The sequence below is a fragment of the Gigantopelta aegis genome, chromosome 1 (assembly GCF_016097555.1).
Source record: "Gigantopelta aegis isolate Gae_Host chromosome 1, Gae_host_genome, whole genome shotgun sequence".
Lineage (NCBI taxonomy): Eukaryota > Metazoa > Mollusca > Gastropoda > Neomphalida > Peltospiridae > Gigantopelta > Gigantopelta aegis.
This window is the reverse complement of record NC_054699.1, coordinates 10219476-10242445: the sequence shown is the minus strand read 5'-3', so window position 1 is coordinate 10242445 and position 22970 is coordinate 10219476. Positions and strand designations below refer to the sequence as shown.

The window sequence follows — 22970 nt, the reverse complement described above, 5'->3', positions numbered from 1 at the left end:
AGGTAACCCATTTAATTTTTACGTAAACCATCACAAACTTGTAAATAATGTCATAAATTCAATAAACGAACAAAAAATGGGTGACACAAACTATGAAACTATCGCTCTCGCAATTTTTAAGAGGCCTATAACGTGACGGCTTGTTATGAAGCCTCAGACCAATTGTTGGTTTAGGGATATATAGAGAGTATAATAAACGAGTTATCAGTTATTATCAAATTTATGTCCTGAGAGAAAATTATTTCACGAGGGACATAAATTTGACAATAACTAGTACCGAGTTTGTTATTCTATTTATTACCCAAGCTATTTGGTGGTTTATAAAGCCTTTATTTACGATATAGCCTACATCGGCTATACGTCCATGTAAATAGAAAGTACGTAAACTACTTTACTGTTCTGAGTATTGCTTTAACTTTGTATTTTATTCACGGTTTAGATAATTTTTAAACCCAAAATTCTATATATTGTTAAAAAAAAAAATATATATAATGAATTGCATTAAACTACCATTTTATTACAAGTTTAAGACTGAAACCAAGAAGACGTAAACACAAAAGCTTTAAACATTGTGTGTGCTTTGCCAAATTGTGATGACGTCATATTTATTACCGACAAGGTGATTTGTTTGTTGGCGTCAAAGCGTCCAATAGTACGTTAAACCAGTGCATGATAATTTCTCAGTGAGAATTTTTTTTTCTTTTTTTTTTCCACGTTACGAGTGCCTGCTGGGGTAATAAACATGTATATGTATACTTTTGTATACTCCACAGAATTCATTTCTGGCTTTGTATGGTTTAGGCATCTCTGCTTAGGTTAGGTTGGTGAGGGACTTGCTTACCAAATGAGTTAAAACCGGAGACAATAAAAGGGTACGGCCAGACTTTAATAGGGAATAATGTCCCGGGGTTTGAGTATGTAGGCTAAACACTTGCCAAATAAGCAAGGATGGAATCGAGATAAAGGATACTGTCAGACTTTAATAGGGAGTAACGTCCAGGGGTTTGAGTATGTAGGCTAAACACTTGCCAAATAAGCAAGGACGGAATCGAGATAAAGGATACTGTCAGACTTTAATAGGGAGTAATTTCCAGGGGTTTGAGTATGTAGGCTAAACACTTGCTAAATAAGCAAGGACGGAATCGAAATAAAGGATACTGTCAGATTTTAAGAGGGAGTAATTTCCAGGGGTTTGAGTATGTAGGCTAAACACTTGCCAGATAAGCAAGGACAGAATCGATATAAAGGATACTGTCAGAATTTAATAGGGAATGGTTTAGAATATGGTTGGTTAGCTAACAAATCTCAATTTATACAGGGCCGGCAGATGTTTTTGGAAAGGGGTGATTCTAAATTAAATAGGATGAGGGTATATTAAATTAAATAGGGTAAAGGGATATTTTTTTTTTTTTAAAAACAGTTAGCAAGTAACAATAATTTGTTTATTGGAAATGAGTGTGGTTTTTCGATATCATGATGGATATAAGTGGACAGTAGAGAATTTCTAATGTAGCGATTATCCTGAATAAACATTATAACCTATCATGTTGTTATTTTATCTGTCTGAGCATGGAGAATAGGAATGGTATGACAAGTCTGCTAGTTTTTAAGCCATACTTTTTGTTTGGTAGACTAAAGGAGTAGCTGGACCCATGTATAAACTTATAATCTTTCATGTAACGGGCAAAAAATTAAGGGCAAAAAATTAATTACAAAATAACCGTGTGAAATGTATGATGTCCTAATGTTTTTATGTGGGGGGGGGGGGGGGGGGGGGGGGGCAAGAAATAAGAAATGGGTTAGACCAAACTAAACTTGTACAACAACCTATTGTTTAAATAGATAGTCATATTGGTCACTATGTTCTTATGGGAACATTTATCAGTTGGATACTATTTATTCAACCTTTTTTTTTTTTTAAGTTGAAGTTGATTTTGTTTAACGACACCACAAGATAACACCTATTTATTATTCATTGGCTATCTGATATTGAACAGCACAGCACAGCACAGCCGTTGATATATCAGTCATGGGGCACTGGCTGGGACTGAGGGGAAAAAAAACAATCACAGAATATGTCCACCATGGAAGAAGAAGTTTTTGTTTAATGACACCACTAGAGCACATTGATTTATTAATCATCGGCTAGTGAATGGCAAACATATGCAAATTTTGACAGTCATAGAGAGGAAACCCGCTACATTTTTTCCCAGACATACCATGGCCTTTAATATACCAGTCGTGGTGCACTGGCTGGAATGAGAAACAGCCCAATAGGCCCATCGACGGGGATCGAACCCAAACTGACTGCACATCAAGCAAACACGTTACCACTGGGCTACATCTCATCCATGTTCACCAAGGGGATTCAAAGCTTCGACATATGAACCCTGGCGACTAATCTACCAACTAACCTTTATTCAACCCCTAATCTATTTACATTTTAACTATGCAAATGATGAAATAAACTCACCATTTCTGCTGTGAGAAGATCCTCCAGCTGTTTTGCGTCTCCATCGTACTTTATCTCCACAATGATTTCCTGTTAAAACAGCAGAACTTTCTTCAGAGGCAAGTTTCAGAGATCGCTACACAATTTTCAAACATTAAACAGTAGTTGCTAATAATTTTCAATTGACTAAAAATATCGCTAATCAAAATTTTGAAAATAAAATGTTTCCTTTAGTCTGAAGTGTGTAAGCAAGCAATCTGACGCCGTAAATCAGATTTATCCAAGGGATTTTCTTTGCATCTGTACACACTTCCACACCCGTTAAATTTGATTGTATTGAAATCGGATGATGCAAACAAACGTGTCTGCCTGTGCTTCTGCAAAAAAAAAAATTAAAAAGATTTTTTTTTTTTTTTTAACGACACCACTAGAGCACATTGATTAATCAATCATTGCCTATTGGATGTCAAACATTTGGTAATTCTGACTTGTAGTCACCAGAGGAAACCCGCTACATTTTTCCTAATGCAGCAAGGGATCTTTTATATGCACTTTCCCATAGACAGGATAGCACATACCACGGCCTTTGATATAGCAGTTGTGGTGCACTGGCTCTGCACAATTACATCCATCAGCAATTGTATTTGGTGGACGATGCATAACTTATGCAGAAGCAGGTGTCGTTGAGAAAAAACACCAGATAAATCTGACTGGGGCCCAAGCGCCGTAAACCAATTTTTGCTAACCTTTAATCGGTCATGTTTGGCTACAGACTATAGATTTTAGAAAGCTAAAAACACCATTACAACTAATTACTTACTTTGAGTTTAAACACAGTCTCATTGTTTGGAAACAAATGCTCGGCTTTTTCCAACCAAAACTGAAATGAAACGTTAACAATTTAATGACGTGTTGAACATATTCATTAATGGAACTATTGGAAGCAAGGAAATGTTTTACTTAATGATGCACTCAACATATTTTATTTACGGTTATATAGAAGGAAGGAAATGTTTTATTTAACGACGCACTCAACACATTTTATTTAAGGTTATATGGCATCAGACATAATGGTTAAGGACCACACATATTGAGAGAGGAAACCTGCTGTCGCCACTTCATGGGCTACTCTTTTTGATTAGCAGCAAGGGATCTTTTATATGGACCATCCCACAGACAGGATAACACATACCACGGCCTGTGATATACGTCGTGATGCATTGGGTGGAGTGAGAAATAGCCCAATGGGCCCACCAACTGGGATCGATCCCAGACCGACCGCACATCAAGCAAATGCTTTACCACTGGGCTACATCCTGCCCCGTAACTATTGGATGTAAAACACTTCAGAGGAAAACCGCTATACTTTTCCAATTAGCGGCAAGGCATCTTTTATATACACTTCCAGTCAGGACAGCACATACAACAGCCTTTAATATACCAGTTGTATTGATATTGAATTGAATTATTACGACATATCTGTTTGCTTCGATTTGGGAGGGGTTAGTAATTCTTGGTTGTTGGGTGGGGTTTTGGGACGGGGGTTGTTAACAAAATTTATTGACCAAGAAATCTTGATGTCAGGGATGTGGCTCTGTTTGCTACATAATTCAATAATATTGGTGAACAGCCTGTAATAAACTGAAGTCTACAAACCCGTGCTCTTTCTGGATCGATCGCCGTCTGTGTACACAACTCACAGACTGAAATGAATAAGAAACAAAGTGTAGAAAAAAGTAATTAATAATTAACTTCTATTTTGCTAAATAAATAAAAAGATAAAATTAAGACTATGCATTGCCCCCCCTCCCCCAGTGAAAATAAATATGACACGATGCCTATGACCTTTTCAGTAACTCTTTCAGTTACCATCTACAAATTCAGAAAAGTCCCTTAAATGAACAGTTAGTAACTCAAAAAATTTCACAACGAACCATTTCATTTAAATGTAAGAGTGAAAACTAAAATCAATACTTATTTGTAAAATAATTTTTTTAAATATTTACAGTGGGGAGGAGGAGCATCTTTTTGGATCATAATACTCATTGTCTGGATTTCTGCCACAGGGTAAAACGGGTATGGCGTCATACCCATATTTTATTTTTTAAAGTTATCCTTTTAACAAAATTAATTACTCTTATCATTATTGTATGATTTTCTTAACCTTAACCCTAAATGTAACCCATTTTCTTCTGGGGGAGGCCCCCTATACCTCCTGTTGACTGTGGTTGCATTCAATTCCCTAGTGCCATGCCAAAAAAAATTCTTTCTGGCAGAAACACTGATTGTTCAACTTGTTCTATTTAAAATGTATTTTTGTTGATGAACAACCTATATTAAACACATTTCTTGTGGAATGATAATCACTTGTCTGGACTTTATAAAGCCTACCTCACGTGACAGCTATCAGCCGAGCTAAAAGTTACTTGAGCCTTTTTGCTTGTGTAGGCAATTTTGCCGAGTTTTTCACATCGCATCACATGGTTGTGAGGAACACATCTATCATGTTTGATATTTTTGGCCACACATCGCAAAAAATCTCAGCGTGTGTAGGCCACGTGAGCCATTAGCTGAGCTGAATTTACCAACTGACCACTGGAAACACGAAAATTGTGTCAGAGTGACATCATTGCGACAATCACAAGCAAACTAACTCATCGTGTCAAATTGCTATGAGCTAACAGCTAAGCAAAATATCTCAGTGGACTAGCTTCTATATACGCAGCTGTGTACCACCTGAGATTACAAATATTTGTTTTATGAATATTAAAATATATGATGTAAATGTGTGTATGCTCTATGCCAATAGTGTTTTATTCAATCGCCGAAAAAGTCTGCTTCCCACCTGAACATCCCAAGGTAGGCCCGTGTATCTCAAGTAACGTTTTTGCTCGGCAGATAGCTCGTCTACCATAGGCTTAAGACAAGCGATTTATCACTCGCCTGGTGTTTTCAAACATGAAGGACTGCAGCTAAATCTCACGTCTGTTTAGTTCAGTTTGAAAATACACTGCACTGTCTGATAACAATGCCCTAACTTTTAATGTAGCCACACCGACAAGCCAAATTAAAATTTATGTCTATATTTACACTGTCTTTCATCAATTACTCATCAAATACAAAGTGAAGCCAAGAATAGTATAAAAGAACTTACTCTTCAACACCAAATCATTCTGTGAATTATCCAGATCATATGACCTGAAAATAATAAGTAAATAATAAGTAAAAATAGTCAACATCACATAAAATACTGAATAGAAGTGCAAAATAATTAAGATATTTTTCCGCTGTAACATTAAAAAAAATTAAAAATTAATAAGGGATTAACAAATATTGATTCAGGAGAATTACACGTTTGTATACCAGAACTGAATATTCAGTAGCGGATCCAGGGGGTCAGGACCACCCCCTTTTGAAAACCGACCATAACCTTTCAGGTGAAATGTGATTATACTAACTGTTCTAAATGCTTAAAGGGACACACCCTAGTTATGGCTAGTTGTTAACCATTACGGCATTGTTTTTTGCTATTAAACCCATTTTTCCACAAATAAAATTGCACTTTACTTACCGTTTATTATTTAGAATATACATTTCCATTCACCTGAAGTGTTTTTTGGTAATCCTGGTGTTTGTAATACCACAAAATGCATTTTTCGTATTTCTGAAAAACGGACGCACGTTTGAGAAAAAAACGTTGAGCAGACAAGGTCTAATCTATTTTTAGACGGGATATTTCCATTTCAAGGTCACAGACGTTGGTATACCACGTGACCGTTATCATTTTGGTTCGGTTTGTTTTCTCGTGCACGGTTCGCGCAATCAACATCCGATTTGTTGTTGTTCATTTGTGAGATCTCAATACAAAACGTTACAAACCCTTAAAACCAATAATTTTGCTAAGTCTTACGATATCTGGAGACCAGGACAGAACAGTTGGAACATGTCCAGTAGAGGTGAAAAGAACGCACCCCAAGTCTGTGAAATTTGTCGTGACGTAGGCATTGTTGTGCTTCGAGCGACATCTACCGGTGACATCAGAATACAAACTTTCAAAATTATTTCAAGCAATTGGGACATGGGGATTCCCATGGTATTTATCGATATAAAACCTGCCTTTTCACTCCATTTGATAAAAATGTGATCTAAGTGTGTTACAGGTTTGTAGATTAACCAAATTATAATTTATTTTCGCTTGATGGAACTAGGGTGTGCGGCTTTAAATAATAAAAAATATTCCAGAGGCTTTAGCTTTAAATAATTTAGAAGTTATTAGAACCCCACCTTTCAGAAATCCTGCAGCTGCACTTGGTATTTGTAATCAACTAAATCTATTTCCATTACAAACTAGCCACAACACTAATTTGCATTTTCAGCATTAGCTCTGGGCGAGTAGAAAAGTTCGCCAAATTGTTTTTAAAAATGCAAATCTACTGATATTTTCAAACAAAACATTAAGCATTACACAACTTTTGCTTGCCAGATTAAAATAAAATTTGCCAATTATTCTTAAAATTCACAACTGGCTAATTTAGTGATGGAAGGAAAGAAATGGTTTATTTTAACGATGCACTCAACACATTTTATTAACGGTTATATGGCATCGGACATATGGTTAAGGACCACACAGATATTGAGAGAGGAAACCCACCATTGCCACTTAAAAAAAACCCATGTTTTATTTAACGATGCACTGAACACATTTTATTTACGGTTATATGGCGTCAGACATATGGTTAAGGACCACACAGATATTGAGAGAGGAAACCCGCTGTCGCCACTTCATGGGCTACTCTTTCCGATTAGCAGCAAGGAATCTTTTATATGCACCATCCCAGACAGGTTAGTACATATCAAGGCCTTTGATATACCAGTCGTGGTGCACTGGCTCTGTCGCCACTTCATCAGGGTTGAAAATTAGCAGTCGCCCGGCTAAGGGCGACCATTGATTTTAAAGTCTGGTGAGTATGCTACTACCAGTTAAAACACGAAATGCACTGGAACTGAATCGAATGACCAATGTGACAAAAGACTGCTGGCACAAACTACAGATCTGGCAGGAGATGATATTATTGAACGTGTTCTATATTTTGACAGGGATAGGCTAACCAGACTAAGTTTCAGCTTCTACGATTTTGGTCTGGGGCTGTAAACAAATATAGCTCAAAACGTATTGTAGACACTTGAATTTATTTTTTTAAGTCGCTGGCTTACTGGAATGGACTGGATACACCATAATTATCTAGATGATCTACTTTTTGACATTATTAAATGTTATGGTACAAATAAATCCTATTTAATTAGCTTACTAGTATTTTATTGTAGGACAAAATCAAAATTTATTTTGCAGTTTTAACTCACACTAACAATGAAATTTTCCACGACTACAGGGATTATTCCAAAAGTCAATTGATTGGGATGTAAATATAAAATCCATATAAAAAACATAGTAATTTATTAAATTGTATGGGTATTTGAGAAAATTGTGGATGATTCCATCAATTTTATCTAGTCCCTTGTCTATAGAACACTACTCCCGAGAAAATCCTTCACTTGAGAGTTCATCCCTCTTGCATCGCCATAAAGAGGACTGCCACTCTCAAGACTAATTTACTAAAACATGCGCAGTACTACCTTTTATAGTTTTAGTATCTTTATACTGCAATATCGATTACTTCAGAGACAATGCATGTAAAACTGCATACATTGGCTGTTCTAGCATTTTTGTATCAAACATTATATTTAATCTGTATCATTTAATTGTAATTTGTAAAGAAACATTTTTATTTATAATGGATTTCTTTTTAAAAAAAAAAGGTTTTTGAGTTTGTATGGGGTTTAAAACTTAAAGTCGCACACCCTAGTTTCAGCCCGCGAAAATTAATTATAATTCTGGTTAATCTACAAACCTGCAACACACGTAGATCATATTTTATATTGAGATACTTACTTGTCTGAACTTTATTGTTAATGAAAATGTGCACGAACTGTGAAGAAAAACCTCACAAATGACAACAAATCGGATGTTGATTGCGCGAACCGTATACGAGAAAACAAACCGAACCAAAATGATAATGGTCTGTGACGTTGAAACGGCAAGATCCCCTCTAAAAATAGACTGGACCTCGTCTGCTCAACGGTTTTTTTTTCTCAGTAGCGCATGCGTTTTTAAGAAATACAAAAAATGCATTTCGTGGTATTACAAATATCAGGATTACCAGGATTACCAAAAAATACTTCAGAAGAATGGAAATGTATATTCTAAATAATAAAATGTAAGTAAAGTGTAATTTCATTTGTGAAAAATGGGTTTAATAGCAAAAAACAACGGCGTAACGGTTAACAACTAGGATGTGTCCCTTTAATAATATGTTTTTTAAATATGAATTTTAACTTCATTCATTATGAAGTTACATGCCAATTGATCGGTTTCCTTCTGACGCAAACAGACCATATACATGGTTATTATTATTAAACAAAAAAAATTCCAGTTTTGATTTTTGTTGTGCAGTTAAATTGGAGGGCTAGTTGAATTTGAGAAGGGCCAGTAAGATTTTTCTTCAACTGGCCCTGCTGGTGACCATGGTTTTCGTGTTCATTTTCAACCCTGCTTCAGGGGCTACTCTTTTCGATTAGCAGCAAGGGATCTTTCATATGCACCATCTCATAGACAGGATTGCACATACCATGGCCTTTGATGTACCAGTTGTGGTGCACTGGCTGAAGCGACAAATAGACCAATGGGCCCACTGACAGGGATCGATCCCAAACCGGCAGCACGTCAAGCGAGCGCTTTACCACTGGGCTACGTCCCGCCCAGCTAATTTAGTGAGTGGCAAGGCTATCTCCGATTTCTTTTCGTGTTCCAGCCATCTATATTGTGACCATTTTGTGCATTTGGCAACTAAAATATTTTAAATTCTGTATATAAAAAATAACAGTAGGCATCATCTGGCTCTTTGACAGAAAAGTTAACATATAGGGCTGTGTTCAATATACAAAAAAAATTTAATATTAAAGGCTAGATTTTCATCCTATTTTTTTCAAATATTAACATTACTGCACTAAAAATAAATGCGCTAAAAATTGTCTTACATTAACAGGAAGGACGAAAATGTTTTCCTTAACAACGCACTCAACACATTTCATTTACAATTATATGGCGTCAGACATATGATTAAGGACCACACAGATACTGAGGGAGAAAACCCACTGTCGCACTTCATAGGCTACTCTTTTTCAATTAGCAGCAATAGATATTTTATATGCACCATCCCATAGACAGGATAGCACATACCACGGCCCTTGATGTACCAGTCGTGGTGCACTGGCATAACGAGAAATAGCCCAATGGGCCCATTGACGGGGATCGATCCAAAACAGACTACTTTACCACTGGGCTACGTCTTGCCCCTACACTAACAGATTCTTTCACAGTTTTTATATAAATTATAACAAAAGTTGTTGTTTTTTGCTGAACACATCAAACCTTCTGTAAGATTCCAGAGCTTCCTCCTTCTTTCCGAGAGCACTAAGAATATGGCCGTAAAGTTTGTGAGCCTGGGGCACCGTCTCTCGTACACTTAGAAACGTACAAATGTATCTGAAAGATTTACACAAAAATTCAGTATCAACGTTTGCTATGCAAATGTCAGAGATCACTACACAATTCTAAAAAGATTAAATATCAATTGCTAATCAAACCAAATTTCTGCCAGAGGGTACCCTAAAATCTTGGAAATTAATAAAAAGATGATAATAAAAACTATGCAATAAATGCAGTGTCCAATTTCAATCCCATAGCCATCTGGTAGGGACATTCATTATCTGTTTTATTTTTATTAAAGGCATATTGTCACAGACCACTGACCTATTTAATGGTCTAACAAAGATTTACCTGAAGAAAAATAATTTGATTTGTCCCTAAATGTACTTTATTCAAGCATCTTCATAACCACCATACTCCATTTATTAATGACATTTTATAAAAATAATTGAATTATGACAATGGTCCATAATCAAAAATCTAAAATTGCCGAGAGGGATGAAATGGATTTCACTCCATCATGGTTCAGTTAAGGTGATGCGATAGCTAGATTTGGTTTCCAACAATTAATGTAATTTTTATTTATTATCCATTTTTAGAGTAATAAAGTTCCTTAAATCTGTGACAGTATGCCTTTAAGTACCATCAAATTATTTTCTGGAAGAAGGAAGGAAATGTTTTATTTAACAACGCACTCAACACATTTTATTTACGGTTATAAGACATATGGTTAAGGACCATAGAGATATTGAGGGAGAAAACCTGCTGTCGCCACTTAATGGGCTACTCTTTTCGATTAGCAGTGCTCAAGAGATCTTTTATATGCACCGTAACAGACAGGCTAGCACATACCACGGCCTTTGATGTACCAGTCGTGGTGCACTGGCTGGATTTCTGGAAGAAAGTCTGCCAACTACCCCACACCATTCAACCAGTTTCTGCCAGAGGGTAAAACGGGTATGGCACCATACCCAAATTTTATTTAAATTTTAAGTTAACTTTTTCACAAAATTAATTACTCGTTATCACTTCTGTATGACTTTCTTAACCCTAACCCTAAACTTAACTCATTTACATTCTGGGGGAGGCCCCCATTACACCCTGTTGACTGTGGTTGCATTCAATTCCATAGCACCATACCCAAACATTTCTTTCTGGCAGTAACACTGTCAACTATTGTCATGATTCACAATAGGCAAGTTTTAGATACTGCTACAGAATACTGAAAAAACTACATAATAGCAGTATTCTACCAGGCCCTAATCTAAAATTGAAAAAGTAGGAGAAGTCACATTGTTTTATAACAATAGGCTAAGTGAACATTTATCAGTATATTTCGTAATATTTCGCCATGTTCTGTATTCATTTGGAGAGTGTTAACAACGTTTGACTGGTTATCGCAAAAGACGCGACATGTGTCGATATACAGTCTGGCGTCAAAGTGAAAACATGGACCAACAAGGTGCCAAGTGAGCTATGAGACTAAATAAGTCAGAGTCTTGATGTCGGTTGTGTGGCTTAGTTTTTGAAATTGGATTAGGTTCAAAATATTATGGTCACTTTAACTTCTCACTACTGCTAATAACTTGGCGACTTGAGCAGACATTTGGCAAAGAAAACTATAATTTTGCCAGCTAATTTAAAGCCTGCTCTACACGTGTATACATGCAGATTCCAGGATCACCAAAATGGCATACATTTTGGAACGTCAGGCAACAGACGTTAAATTTTAATCAATTAGTACCTCTTTGCCAGTTCATACTCTTTAATATCATAGTACATCCGGGCTATATGATATCCTTTTGAAGTTCTCTGAAACAAATCAAATCAAAAAGATTTCAAAACATTTCATAACATAAACATTACGTTACAAGTATACATGATGCCTATGAGCTAATTTAAATTTCGCTGTGAAACCATATGATACGACCCCCTACAACTAACACCATTGATCGAGTAACACGTTCACATGCTTTCTTCTGCAAATACCACAAGAAAATACAGTATGGTTTCAATTTGCAAAGGGGCATCAGGTTTCTTCGTGTACCGTTCGTACTTGTTAACAATGTGCAAGTTTAATGTCATGACTGAACTTGAGAATAATCAATATAACAGTCTGTGGCACCTGATTTAGGAAAAAAAAAAGTATATTTTTTACACAACAGCCAGGGATCATTTGGTTGTCCCATTTTCTACTTTTATTACATACAACTCTAGTTGGGGGGGGGGGGGGGGGGGGGGGGGGGAAAGGAAAGGACACTCAAGTTAATACAACAGGAACATAACATTAAAGGGACACACCCAAGTTTCAACCCATGAAAATTAACACCAAGGTTAGCTAATCTACAAACTTGTAACACATCTGGATAAAGTTACAATTGAGTGAATCATGAGTCTGACTTTGAAATAGTGAAATACCCTCTTAAAAATAGACTAATACTCGACTCCATAACTGTTACTTCTCAGAAGCACATGCATTTTTAAAAGTATGAGAAATATATTTTGTGATATTAAAAACACCAGGATGACCAAAAACACTTTGAATGTACGGAAACGGATAATTTAAACAATACAATCTAACTAAAGTATGATTTCAGTTATCCAAAACGGCTCCAACAGTGAAAAATACGTCTTAAGTGTTTAAAAACTAAGGTATGTCCCTTTAAGCGGGACAGGACAACTATTTTTCAGAAATGTTTTGAGTTGGCCAAACAGGCACTTGCCGAGTCATGCTGACCTTGGGTAAAGTACCGGTTCTGGATTAAATAACAAAACCGTTTTACCATTGGATTATATCAAAATATACAATAAACAAAATGAGACTCCATTTAGTATTTACATCCTTCACACCACCCTGAAATTACCAGTTTTAGCATTGGCTATAATATAAGCTCTTTAGTCTGATAATTTTAACATTCTGTTTGTGAAGATAAGAAATAAGAATTTTATTATTTCATACAGTCACACATTTTCGATCAACATGTTTTTGATCCGATACTTACTTTGTAACTGAACGTTTCGATAGATTATGTGAGATATTACGTCACTGTCAACAAGAACATAAACAACAAAGTGTCTTATTTTCTCTTAATACTGAAAATGCTTCATGTCAAGTTACCAACTTTATGTTTTAATTATAATACCATAAATAGTTATCAGTTGTTGCTAATACAATATTTTGGTAGAGCTGGGCGGCATTGAAATTTCAGGTTTAGTAGATCGGTATTTTGATGTCAATTTACATCTGTATTGGTACAGTATTCAGAATTGATGCCATATTGATACCGATATCGAGCTGTATTTGCAGTATACTCAGCTTTAAATCAAAGGGGGATCAAACATTCCTGACTTTGCTGCAATTTTTAAGATGTTATTAACACAAGACTTTTTAACGATTGTAATTACGTATGAAATACATTTGTCTGTCTAAAATATTAGTGGCTGTATATTAAATGTGTTTCTGATAGTTATAATATTTGTACTAGGTTAGATTTCATTTTATTTCCTAAAAAACATTGTTCGTACATACGAAATTATTTGAAGACAAAATCCAGTTTGGGCTTCTTACAAATTAAGATGACCAGAAACACATTGAATATATATAGACACTGATATTCTAAACAAGAAAATTTATTTAATAACCTTGGAAATATTTTATAAATCGGAAACACCTTACAATGCAGAAAACTCAGGAATGTCTCTTTAAATTTATTTATGTATTTATATATATATATATATATATATATTTGTTGTTTTTTTCACATTTAGTCCACGACTCCTCATCAGCCATGCCAAAATTCCAAACCATTCAAAGAAACAGTTCAGAATGACGACGTGAACTGTTTATGTGCCCCTATACCACTAGGGTTTCAAGCATGGCCGTCACGGGTCCGGTCTCTGGATAGGCCAGTCCCTATTTTGGGAGGTTACAATGTTTATGGTCCCGGCAAGAAATTTGCGGGTTCTGTGCATGATACAAACGGCAAACATGTCAGGTTTAGGGTAATCGAATGGTGTGAGTGGCCAAAATACTTTACAGGTCATTGGGAGTACCAGCAAGGTGTGGAAAAGTTTATACATGTTACCATTTTATTTATTTTTTAAATTGAAATGAACCACGGTTCGCAAATTGGGAAACGGTGCACCAAACCGTGAGTCTAAAACAGCGGTTTTCGGTAACATCGATTAATCGTCCCATCCTTAGCCAAAACGTCCCCAAACAAAAATGGAACCATAATGGACAAAAACGGAACCAAAATCTATGGCTACGGAATCAAAACTTTAAAAAATGTCTGGCTAAAACGATTATTACAAGTTGTGAAAGATGATATCTTCAATAAAACAATGTTCACCTATATTAATCATTTATTACTTTGTAACACTGTTTTCCCCAATACACTGATATGCTGTTGTAGATAAAAAAAAACAAAAAGTTATCATTTTTCCCAAAACATTTAGGCACCAGAGCTGGAATCTTTGACTACTGTGTGGTGGGCAGCGATTGCCCGAAAATAACATAGCTTGGTGGTCTGACTGTAGGGCTGAATATCTGTCCAAATGTCCGTCTAGCCCTCTACAGTCAGAGTACTCGGGCTAAGTCTGTCCCGTTCTCCTACAAATAAACACTGTAAACACTTTAAGGATTGTCTTTTCTTTCTTTTTTTCGTTCATCAGGGTATAAGAAAAATAAAATCATCTGCAAACTGTGTGAATCAGTGAAGCCGTTCTCACACAAGTTTGCGGATGATTTGTTTTTGTTCATACCCAGATGAACATAAAAGAAATAACAGACAATACTATTAAATTTGAATCATACTTGCTAATAATAACAGTAAAACATCATACTTTATTTTTAATTATTTTTGGTCCATAAATGATAAACATCAACGCTCAATAAGACAACTTGCCCATATAAAATGACGTCATCAGATTTTACATTCCCTGACTGCATAATTTTTTTGTTCATTGAGAAATTAACAAACTCCAGTTGCTACTCTGGACCAATGGGATGATGTTAAGTTGTAGACCTAATGAGTTTTAGAGAAATTTTATTATTTCAGTTTGGTCTGATATAAGAAAGAAAAAAAGTGTTTTTGAAATATAAAAAAATCAAACTATTTTTGTGTGCAATTTTGAAAACAATCGGCTTAGAAATAAATAACTTATAGTAAATTCTATAGCTTTCGAACGGCGGAGTAGTTGTGCTATAAAAGTTGGAGCGTAAAAACAAAACCAAAAGTAGAAAACTATTATGACAATCCAAATCATACTTCTTTCACATCCTTGATTTTCCCCAAAATTTGATTGACGTGTTTATCCACGTCTTGCTTAGTCCTAAACATTACGACTGTTTCTTTTTCCAACGTGAATGTGCAATTAAACGAGCATTTCAAAAGAGCATCTTTCACATGTACAATTTTCCGCAATTTAATTGCCGTAAATGAGTCGTAAACTAGCTTTCTAGATAATTTGTCCACTGTACATTTCGTCCACAGACAATTTGTCCACCGTATAGTTCGTCCACTCGATTAAAGTTTGTTTTGTGTAACGACACCACTAGAGTACATTGATTTATTAATTATCGACTATTGGATGTCAAATATTTTGTAATTTTTACATTTGTCTTAGAGAGGACACCGGCTACATGTTTTCCCATTAGTAGCAATGGAACTTTTATATCCACCATCCCAGACAGAATAGCACATACCACGGCCTTTGATATATCGCAAGCCCGTAGCCAGGGGGGTTCGTAGGGTTCGAACGAACCCCCCTTTTTCTGAAGTGCCGTTTCAAACTAGGCTAGAGCCCCCCCCCCCCCCACCCACCCCCCACCGGGGGCCCTAGGCAGCCACCAGCCAAGTGTTGCTCGCTACGCTCGCAAGTGCCCTTTTAATACCAAAAAGAACCCCCCTTCAAAAATCCTGGCTACAGGCTTGATACCAGTAGTGGTGCGCTGGCTGGTACGAGGAACAGCACAATGGGATCAATCCCAGACAGACCACGCATCAAGCGAACGCTTTACCACTGGGCTACATTTCGCCCTCATCCACTTGATTAACGCATTAATTGTTTTTTTTGGGGGGCGGAGGTACTAAATTCTAAATTCTAAATTTATTACATAACAATAGGCCTATATGTCTGTAAAATGTTACAAATATTATTTAAAAAAATAATAATAAATAGCGGTGGGTGAATATTTCGTGGACGAATCGTCTGTGGTCCAAATGTACATAGGACGAATTCTCCACCACCTGTCGTAAAGCTGGCGTCACCTATTGGTGGAATTTTAAAAATTGCCGGAAAATGGAGCGGTCTAATGAAGTTAAAGGGTTTTTTTATACCACATTAATTTCCACTGCCGATAATGTTAAAATGTTCAAATAAAACTGACAGGCAAAGGCAGTAAACATACGACAAATGTGGGACCTTTTTTAATCTGCCTGCAAACAAATGATATGTCACTGACCCCAGTCTCCTAGTCCCCCTTGGATTTGCCTCTGCTTTTCTGTCTTGTTACAAGTTGTATAAAAAATTTAAAAAATCAGTTGCAAACCTTCAACAACTATGTACCAGGGCCGTAGCTAGGATTTTATGTTGGGGGGGGGGGGGGGGGCAACTGAGTAGTTAATAGTCTAAAACTCCTTTTCTTTTTAAGTTGCTACAATGCTTTCCCATGCTAGCTACGGCCCTGTATACCCATAAAACACTGCATTCAAATAATTTATTTTTACTGATGCTAAATACAGTTTTGGAAAATATTTAGTGGACGACCTTGCCATGCAATGCATGAATGTTTTAGGATTAGATTATAGCCAGGTATTGTTTTAATTTTCAGGAAATAACAAATATACAGTTATAGTTCCGTAGAAAAACGATTCAGTTGTGGAGTTTTTCGATTACTGTTCGGGTGTTACTGTCTATTTGATGCCCGCTAACATTTCGTTTAAAAATGACATTTGCGGGATCAAATAGACAATAACACCCGCAAATCTAAAAACTCCATATATGGTTATCTAAATGGCGTTACTTTCTAATGCCGTCATTAGCTTTCCGGGTGTTGGTTTCATTTGATCCCGGAAAAATAATGTAATTAACCAATCACAATACAGAACATACTCGCCATTAGTTTACAATACGTCATATCGATCCACCCCTTTTGTAGATCGAGTATCCTGGATACCCGATAAATTTAACTACATCATTGTTTATCTTGTCCAATACAAAGTAAAATAATAATAATAATTTTTTAATTGCTTACCTTTGTTGTCAACAAATGTAAAAATCCCACCAGGAAGTGAATATATGTATTTATATAATAAAAGAATTAACACCATCGAAATCCGTCCCATGTGAATGAACGACAGAAACGCAAAATGTATGGAAGACCACATCCAGCATAACACTGAGGGAGCAACAACACAACAGATTGTCAACGAAATAAATGTAAATGAATTATGAACATATATACATGTTTTTCGTGAACATTGGTTGTCGACTGCACCACTGACTGGAAAGTTCCCCTTGCTTTTTTATTCTTTAGAATTATATTTTTTACATGCTTTGTAAAGTCATGCCACTTAACAGCTTTTCAAGTAGACAATAATTATTCATAAATATAGAAAAATAGTTTTCTTGTGCCAACAACTTTTATAGGTGGCTGAAAAAAAAAAAAAAAAAGCTTTCTTCTACAAACATTAAAAAAAAAATCTACTTATGTTGTTTCTCAACAATTGTGGATCTGACACAAACAGCCTTCCATAACACACACACACACACACACACACACACACACACACACACACACACACAGCACACGCACACGCACACAGACACTGAGAGGGACAGCCATGTGACTTGTAACCAAATATAGACAAAACAATTGTTTGGTTGTTTTGTTTTGGGGTTTTTTTTGGGGTGTTTGTTGTTTGTTTGTTTTTTTGTCTTTTTTTTTTTTGGGGGGGGGGTAACCTTTTACCACCATCATTTTCTATTTTGGTCGATGCCTGGTTAGTGGATACATTGGTAGGTAGAACAACGAAAAAAAATAAAAAAAATATGTGGTCAAGTTTTTTATTTCAAACAAAAATATGTACCAAAAGATGTAAATTAATGAAAACCGGACGGAAAAAATATTTAGTGGTTAGCAAGTTATAGCCCTTTGAAGTTTGGCGTGCTGTGAAATATGTCTGCCAAATTTTGACTCGCTTTTCTAAAGTTGCCGCTTAGACTCAACTACTAATCACCATGTGTAAATTTCACTTTAAAATGGAACTGAAACACGCCAAATATCATTGTGGAATATGTAATAGTGTTTTCGAAGCCACTGGAAAATGGTAAAATATACCATTATAATGTTAAAATGTTATCATGAACCCTAAAGTCGTTATAAACGTAAAATCGGAAAATAAGGAATACAAAGCGGACGTTGTTGTTTTCACAACGTATATATTTATTTAGCCTATCAGGACAATGGAACAATACCCCATTCATTTCCAACTTCTATTATGCATAAATAGTGAAACAATGTTACATAAAACATAAAGGCTGTGCACGTGGGCGTTTGAATGAGCACGTGACGAAAGCCAGTGACAGGGACTAGTCCATTGTGTAATACGACAGGGGAAAACTATTTTGAAGGGGAAACAAAGGTAGTGGGGGGGGGGGGGGGGAGAGGGGTCACGGGTCTTTTTGGGGTGGTGGTGGTTATTTTTTGGTTTCTTGGTGTGGGTTTTGGTTTTTTTTTTGAGGGTGTGTGTGGTTTCTTTGGTGGGAGAGTTTTTGATTTAAACCGAGTAACAAAAAATACATTTGGAAAAAAATATAAAAAGGCTGATGTTACTTGGTGTTTTGGGGGGTTTGTTTGTTTTGTTTTGGGGTTGCGTTGGGGTTTTTTTTTTTTGGGGGGGGGGTATTTGTTTTTGTTTTATTTATGTTTTGATTTGAGAAATACTAATGTCACTAGGTAGATGTTCTCAGGATAAATTATTTTTGCTTTTGTTACAGCAAAATTTGCACTTAAAGGGACACACCCTAGTTACGGCTATTTGTTAACCATTACGGCGTTGTTTTTCGCTATTAAACCCCATTTTTCACAAATAAAATTGCACTTTACTTACATTTTATTATTTAGAATACACATTTCCATTCATCTGAAGTGCTTTTTGGTAATCCTGATGTTTGTAAAACCACGAAATGCATTTTTTGCTTTTTTTCACAAGACGTGTTGTCGAGAAAAAACCGTTAAGCAAGCGAAGTCCAATCTATTTTTAGAGGGGATATTTCCATTTCAATGTCACAGACGTTGGTATATCACGTGACCGTTATCATTTTGGTTCGGTTTGTTTTCTCGTGCACGGTTCGCGCAATCAACATCCGATTTGTTGTTGTTCATTTGTGAGATTTTTCTTCACAGTTCGTGAACATTTTTAGTAACAATAAAGTTCAGACAAGTAAGTGTCTCAATACAAAACGTTACAAACCCTTAAAACCAATAATTTTGCTAAGTCTTACGATATCTGGAGAGGGGATACAACCAGGACAGAACATTTGGAACATGTCCAGTAGAGGTGAAACGAACGCACCCCAAGCCTGTGAAATTTGTCGTGACGTAGGTATTGTTGTGCTTCGAGCGACATCTACCGGTGACATCAGAATACTAACTTTCAAAATTATTTCAAGCAAATGGGACATGGGGATTCCCATGGTATTTATCGATATAAAACCTGCTTTTTCACTCCATTTGATAAAAACGTGATCTAAGTGTGTTACAGGTTTGTAGATTAACCAAATTATAATTTATTTTCGCTGGATGGAACTAGGGTGTGCGGCTTTAAGCATGTCTATAATACAATTTAATGTACATATAAAATGAATTTGAAGCGTTGAAACGAAATATTTTGTAAAACAGGCGCCAGTGCAGGAAATTGTGTAGAGTTTGTCTAGACTGCGGCTAGCAAAGTTTTTAGTGTGTTGTGTGTGTTGGGGTTGGGGTGGGGGTGAGGGTCGGCTCATGTTTCCCTGGAAAATACATTGAAAAAGAACAATATAGCAAATTGATAGTGTATTGATCGGAATATTAGGCCTACTTAAAATATATTTTTATTATTTAACTATTAAAATTGTGTTACTATCACACAATTCTTTATAAAAACTGTAGGTGTGTTTCTATGTTTAAATGAAGTTATGCTAATTAATCTGAGGCGAGATTGCAGCTTTAAAAATAAATAAATAATAAAATTCCATGGAAGAAACAACCAAAACAATCTAATTGTGGGTGACAGCTCGCTAGCCATAATGTATTAGGGTTAGATTCACCTCCGATATTTGACACATGGTCAGTTATAACAAAACACATTTTCAGCAACTTAATTATAAATATTTATTTTTAAAAACTAAAACAAATGTAACATAGCCATACTCGGCCCATAGGCAGTGCCACCTTGAAATGATGCATTATGGGGTTGATAAAATGGCTGCCGCCATGACTGCCTTGCGCTCAAATGCACTAGAGTGAAATGACTTGAAACTTCAAAGAAAACATAGAAATAGGTTCAATTTAACAACTGAATATGTGAACTCGATGTGCCGAAGTATAGAAATATCTTCAAAATCCATTTGAAGTTCAGTGTTTTTCAAACTATATTTAAAATATCACATTTCGTTATCAGTGACAAACTCCACCTTTCTCTGCAATGGGCCACGTCTTGAACACCTCAAAACACTTCCAAAAGACGCCGCGTTAAGAAAAAATTATCATGTGACCCTATCAGCTGTAAACATGGCGCGACGTCATACTTTTTTGCGCGACGTCATTGACAGAGCTCTCTTGAAAATCGTTGTGTAGTTTTAACCGAATTACAAATTAAATAATTATATCAGTTGGAAAGACGATAAAACGCTGTGTATGTACATGTCTTAATATCATTGTATTTCAATGGGAAGCTGTAATATTTGTGTTGAAAAGTGAGTCATTTTAAGCTGGTGGCAGATATGCAGCGCAAAGTGACGTTAAACTTTGCCATACCTATTTTTAGGGGGGTTTTCACGATTTGTGTCTGGACAAAATTTGGGGGAAATCTAACGGTAATTAAAGGTAGGAGAGTAATTTATCGTAGTTGTTAACAATTTGGTTCGGACTTTAAGACTGCATTGATTGGTGTTTTGAGTTTAACAAAAGCGAAAACGTTAGAACAAAAGAAAAAAAACCCTACTAGTTCACAACTGTCCTCCTTCAGTTGCGTTACAAAGAAGTCGCCCATTCCTTCTATTTCTGTGCAATAAGCATCTGTGATCCTCAGGACAATGCCGTCCGTCCGGACCGCTTTCAATCTCTGTTTGTTTAATATAGGCCTAGCCCGTGTGTCAGAACGTTTTAATGTGCTAAATATAGTAACAGACGTAAAGTTAGTATACGCATGCGTATGCCTAAACCGGAATAGGAGGGCTATCAAACGTGTTTATCTGCATGTAAACAACGGGAAATAAATTATATTAATGGTAATTGCGTCACTGTTTTTGTGAATTATGTTACACCAGTGTAACCAGCATAATAAAAAAGCATGTACAATGTAAATAAAAAGACAAGACGGCACGAAATAGAAAGAAAGTTTGATTATTGTTTTCTATTTCTAAACACTAACACCTGGCCCCGTGCTTATAAAACTTTTAGAGTCTAGACTCGAGACTCTAATCGAGTGAGACGTGATCGTCATGGCAATTCCATTACAAATTGTATGCGTGTGACGTCATTAGAGATTGAGTCTCTAAAGTTTTATAAGCACGGGCCCAGGCATAGTGCAGGAATGTGTGTAAACTGGCGAGTGTAGTCAATAGTTGGGTTGAGTCATTGAAGAAAACAAAAACTCGTGAACAGGTGAAGGTTTCGATCCCCAAAACTGAACTATGATAGGCCTATATAGAGTAGTGGGGTTGAGTCATTGCAGAAAACAAAATCTCATGAACAGGTGAAGGTTTCGATCCCCAAAACTGAACTATGATAGGCCTGTATAGAGTAGTTGAAACCTATTAGTGCTCAGCTGTTAAACCTCATAGAAGCCCAGGCAATGGAAAACAAGACACAAATGTGAAATGAATAAAACACATTTGAATTTAAACAAAAATAAAAAATGTAAAAACCTGTCAGGATAACCACGTATCTACCACTATTGTTTGTTGTTGTTGGGGGGTTTTGTGTGTTTTTTATCGGGGTTTTTTATCGTTTTTTTTTTTGGGGGGGGGGGGGGGGGGGGGTAAATTATTATTATTATTATTATATTTCATCCCTCTCATATACTGTTAAAACCCAGCAGTGACTATTCCATTTCAAATATCAATAATTATAGAATGAAATGAGATGTAAAACTCAAAATTCGTTATTGTTCCCCAAAAAAGAGCATGAAAAAAAGCACCGATTGTTTTGATCACGAAGCACGTGAGGTGACGTTGCACGTGCGAAGGGTGCGATTTAAAATTGAACACTTATTTTGCGTGTATGTTGTGTGCACACTGGCAATATTCTTTCTTGTTTGTTACTGGAACACTAAATCATAACCTTTCTGTCACATTCTTTACAACATTGTGTAACGTTTCAACAATGCGACGTCTTAAACGTCAGGAACGTCTCAGGGCTGTAGGCATGCTCCATGTTGGCACCAGCCAACGAATTGTGGCCCGTATACTTGATGTGTCACAATCAGTCATTAGCCGAATGTCATTGGACCGATGTCAGTGGCGGATCCAGAAAATCCTTCTTCTTTTTTGGGGGGTGGGGGGGGGGGGGCAATGACATGAAACGGAATGCCATGGGAACTTTGCGGGAGGTTTGGAGAGGGATCGTAAAAATAAATAAAAAATAATATATAATAAAATTATAACTCACAAAATTTAGGGTAAAATGTGGGGTAATGAGTGTGACTGGCGACGTCTCAATGAACGCTACGCCAACTTCAACGTTCGTCCTCATGACCGATTTGG

General features: G+C 36.2%; 1 protein-coding gene across 3 annotated transcripts in view; it reads right to left on the bottom strand.

Annotated features, from left to right (window-relative positions):
• Window positions 1–21474, bottom strand: part of LOC121370592 (RANBP2-like and GRIP domain-containing protein 8) — a 104373-nt gene extending 82899 nt beyond the window's left edge. For 2 of the 3 annotated variants that reach the window (XM_041495920.1, XM_041495938.1), the window contains exons 1-7: window positions 15269–15598; window positions 11743–11810; window positions 9942–10055; window positions 5607–5650; window positions 4109–4155; window positions 3273–3332; window positions 2474–2542 (exon numbers count right to left, since the gene is read on the bottom strand). In XM_041495920.1, the coding sequence (XP_041351854.1) occupies window positions 2474–2542; window positions 3273–3332; window positions 4109–4155; window positions 5607–5650; window positions 9942–10055; window positions 11743–11810; window positions 15269–15340 (474 nt within the window). In that variant the 5' untranslated portion in view covers window positions 15341–15598. Of the gene's footprint in view, window positions 1–2473; window positions 2543–3272; window positions 3333–4108; window positions 4156–5606; window positions 5651–9941; window positions 10056–11742; window positions 11811–15268; window positions 15599–21208 lie in introns of those variants that run through there. The other variant, XM_041495928.1, reaches the window with a different exon arrangement.
• Between the last annotated feature and the right edge of the window lie 1496 nt (window positions 21475–22970).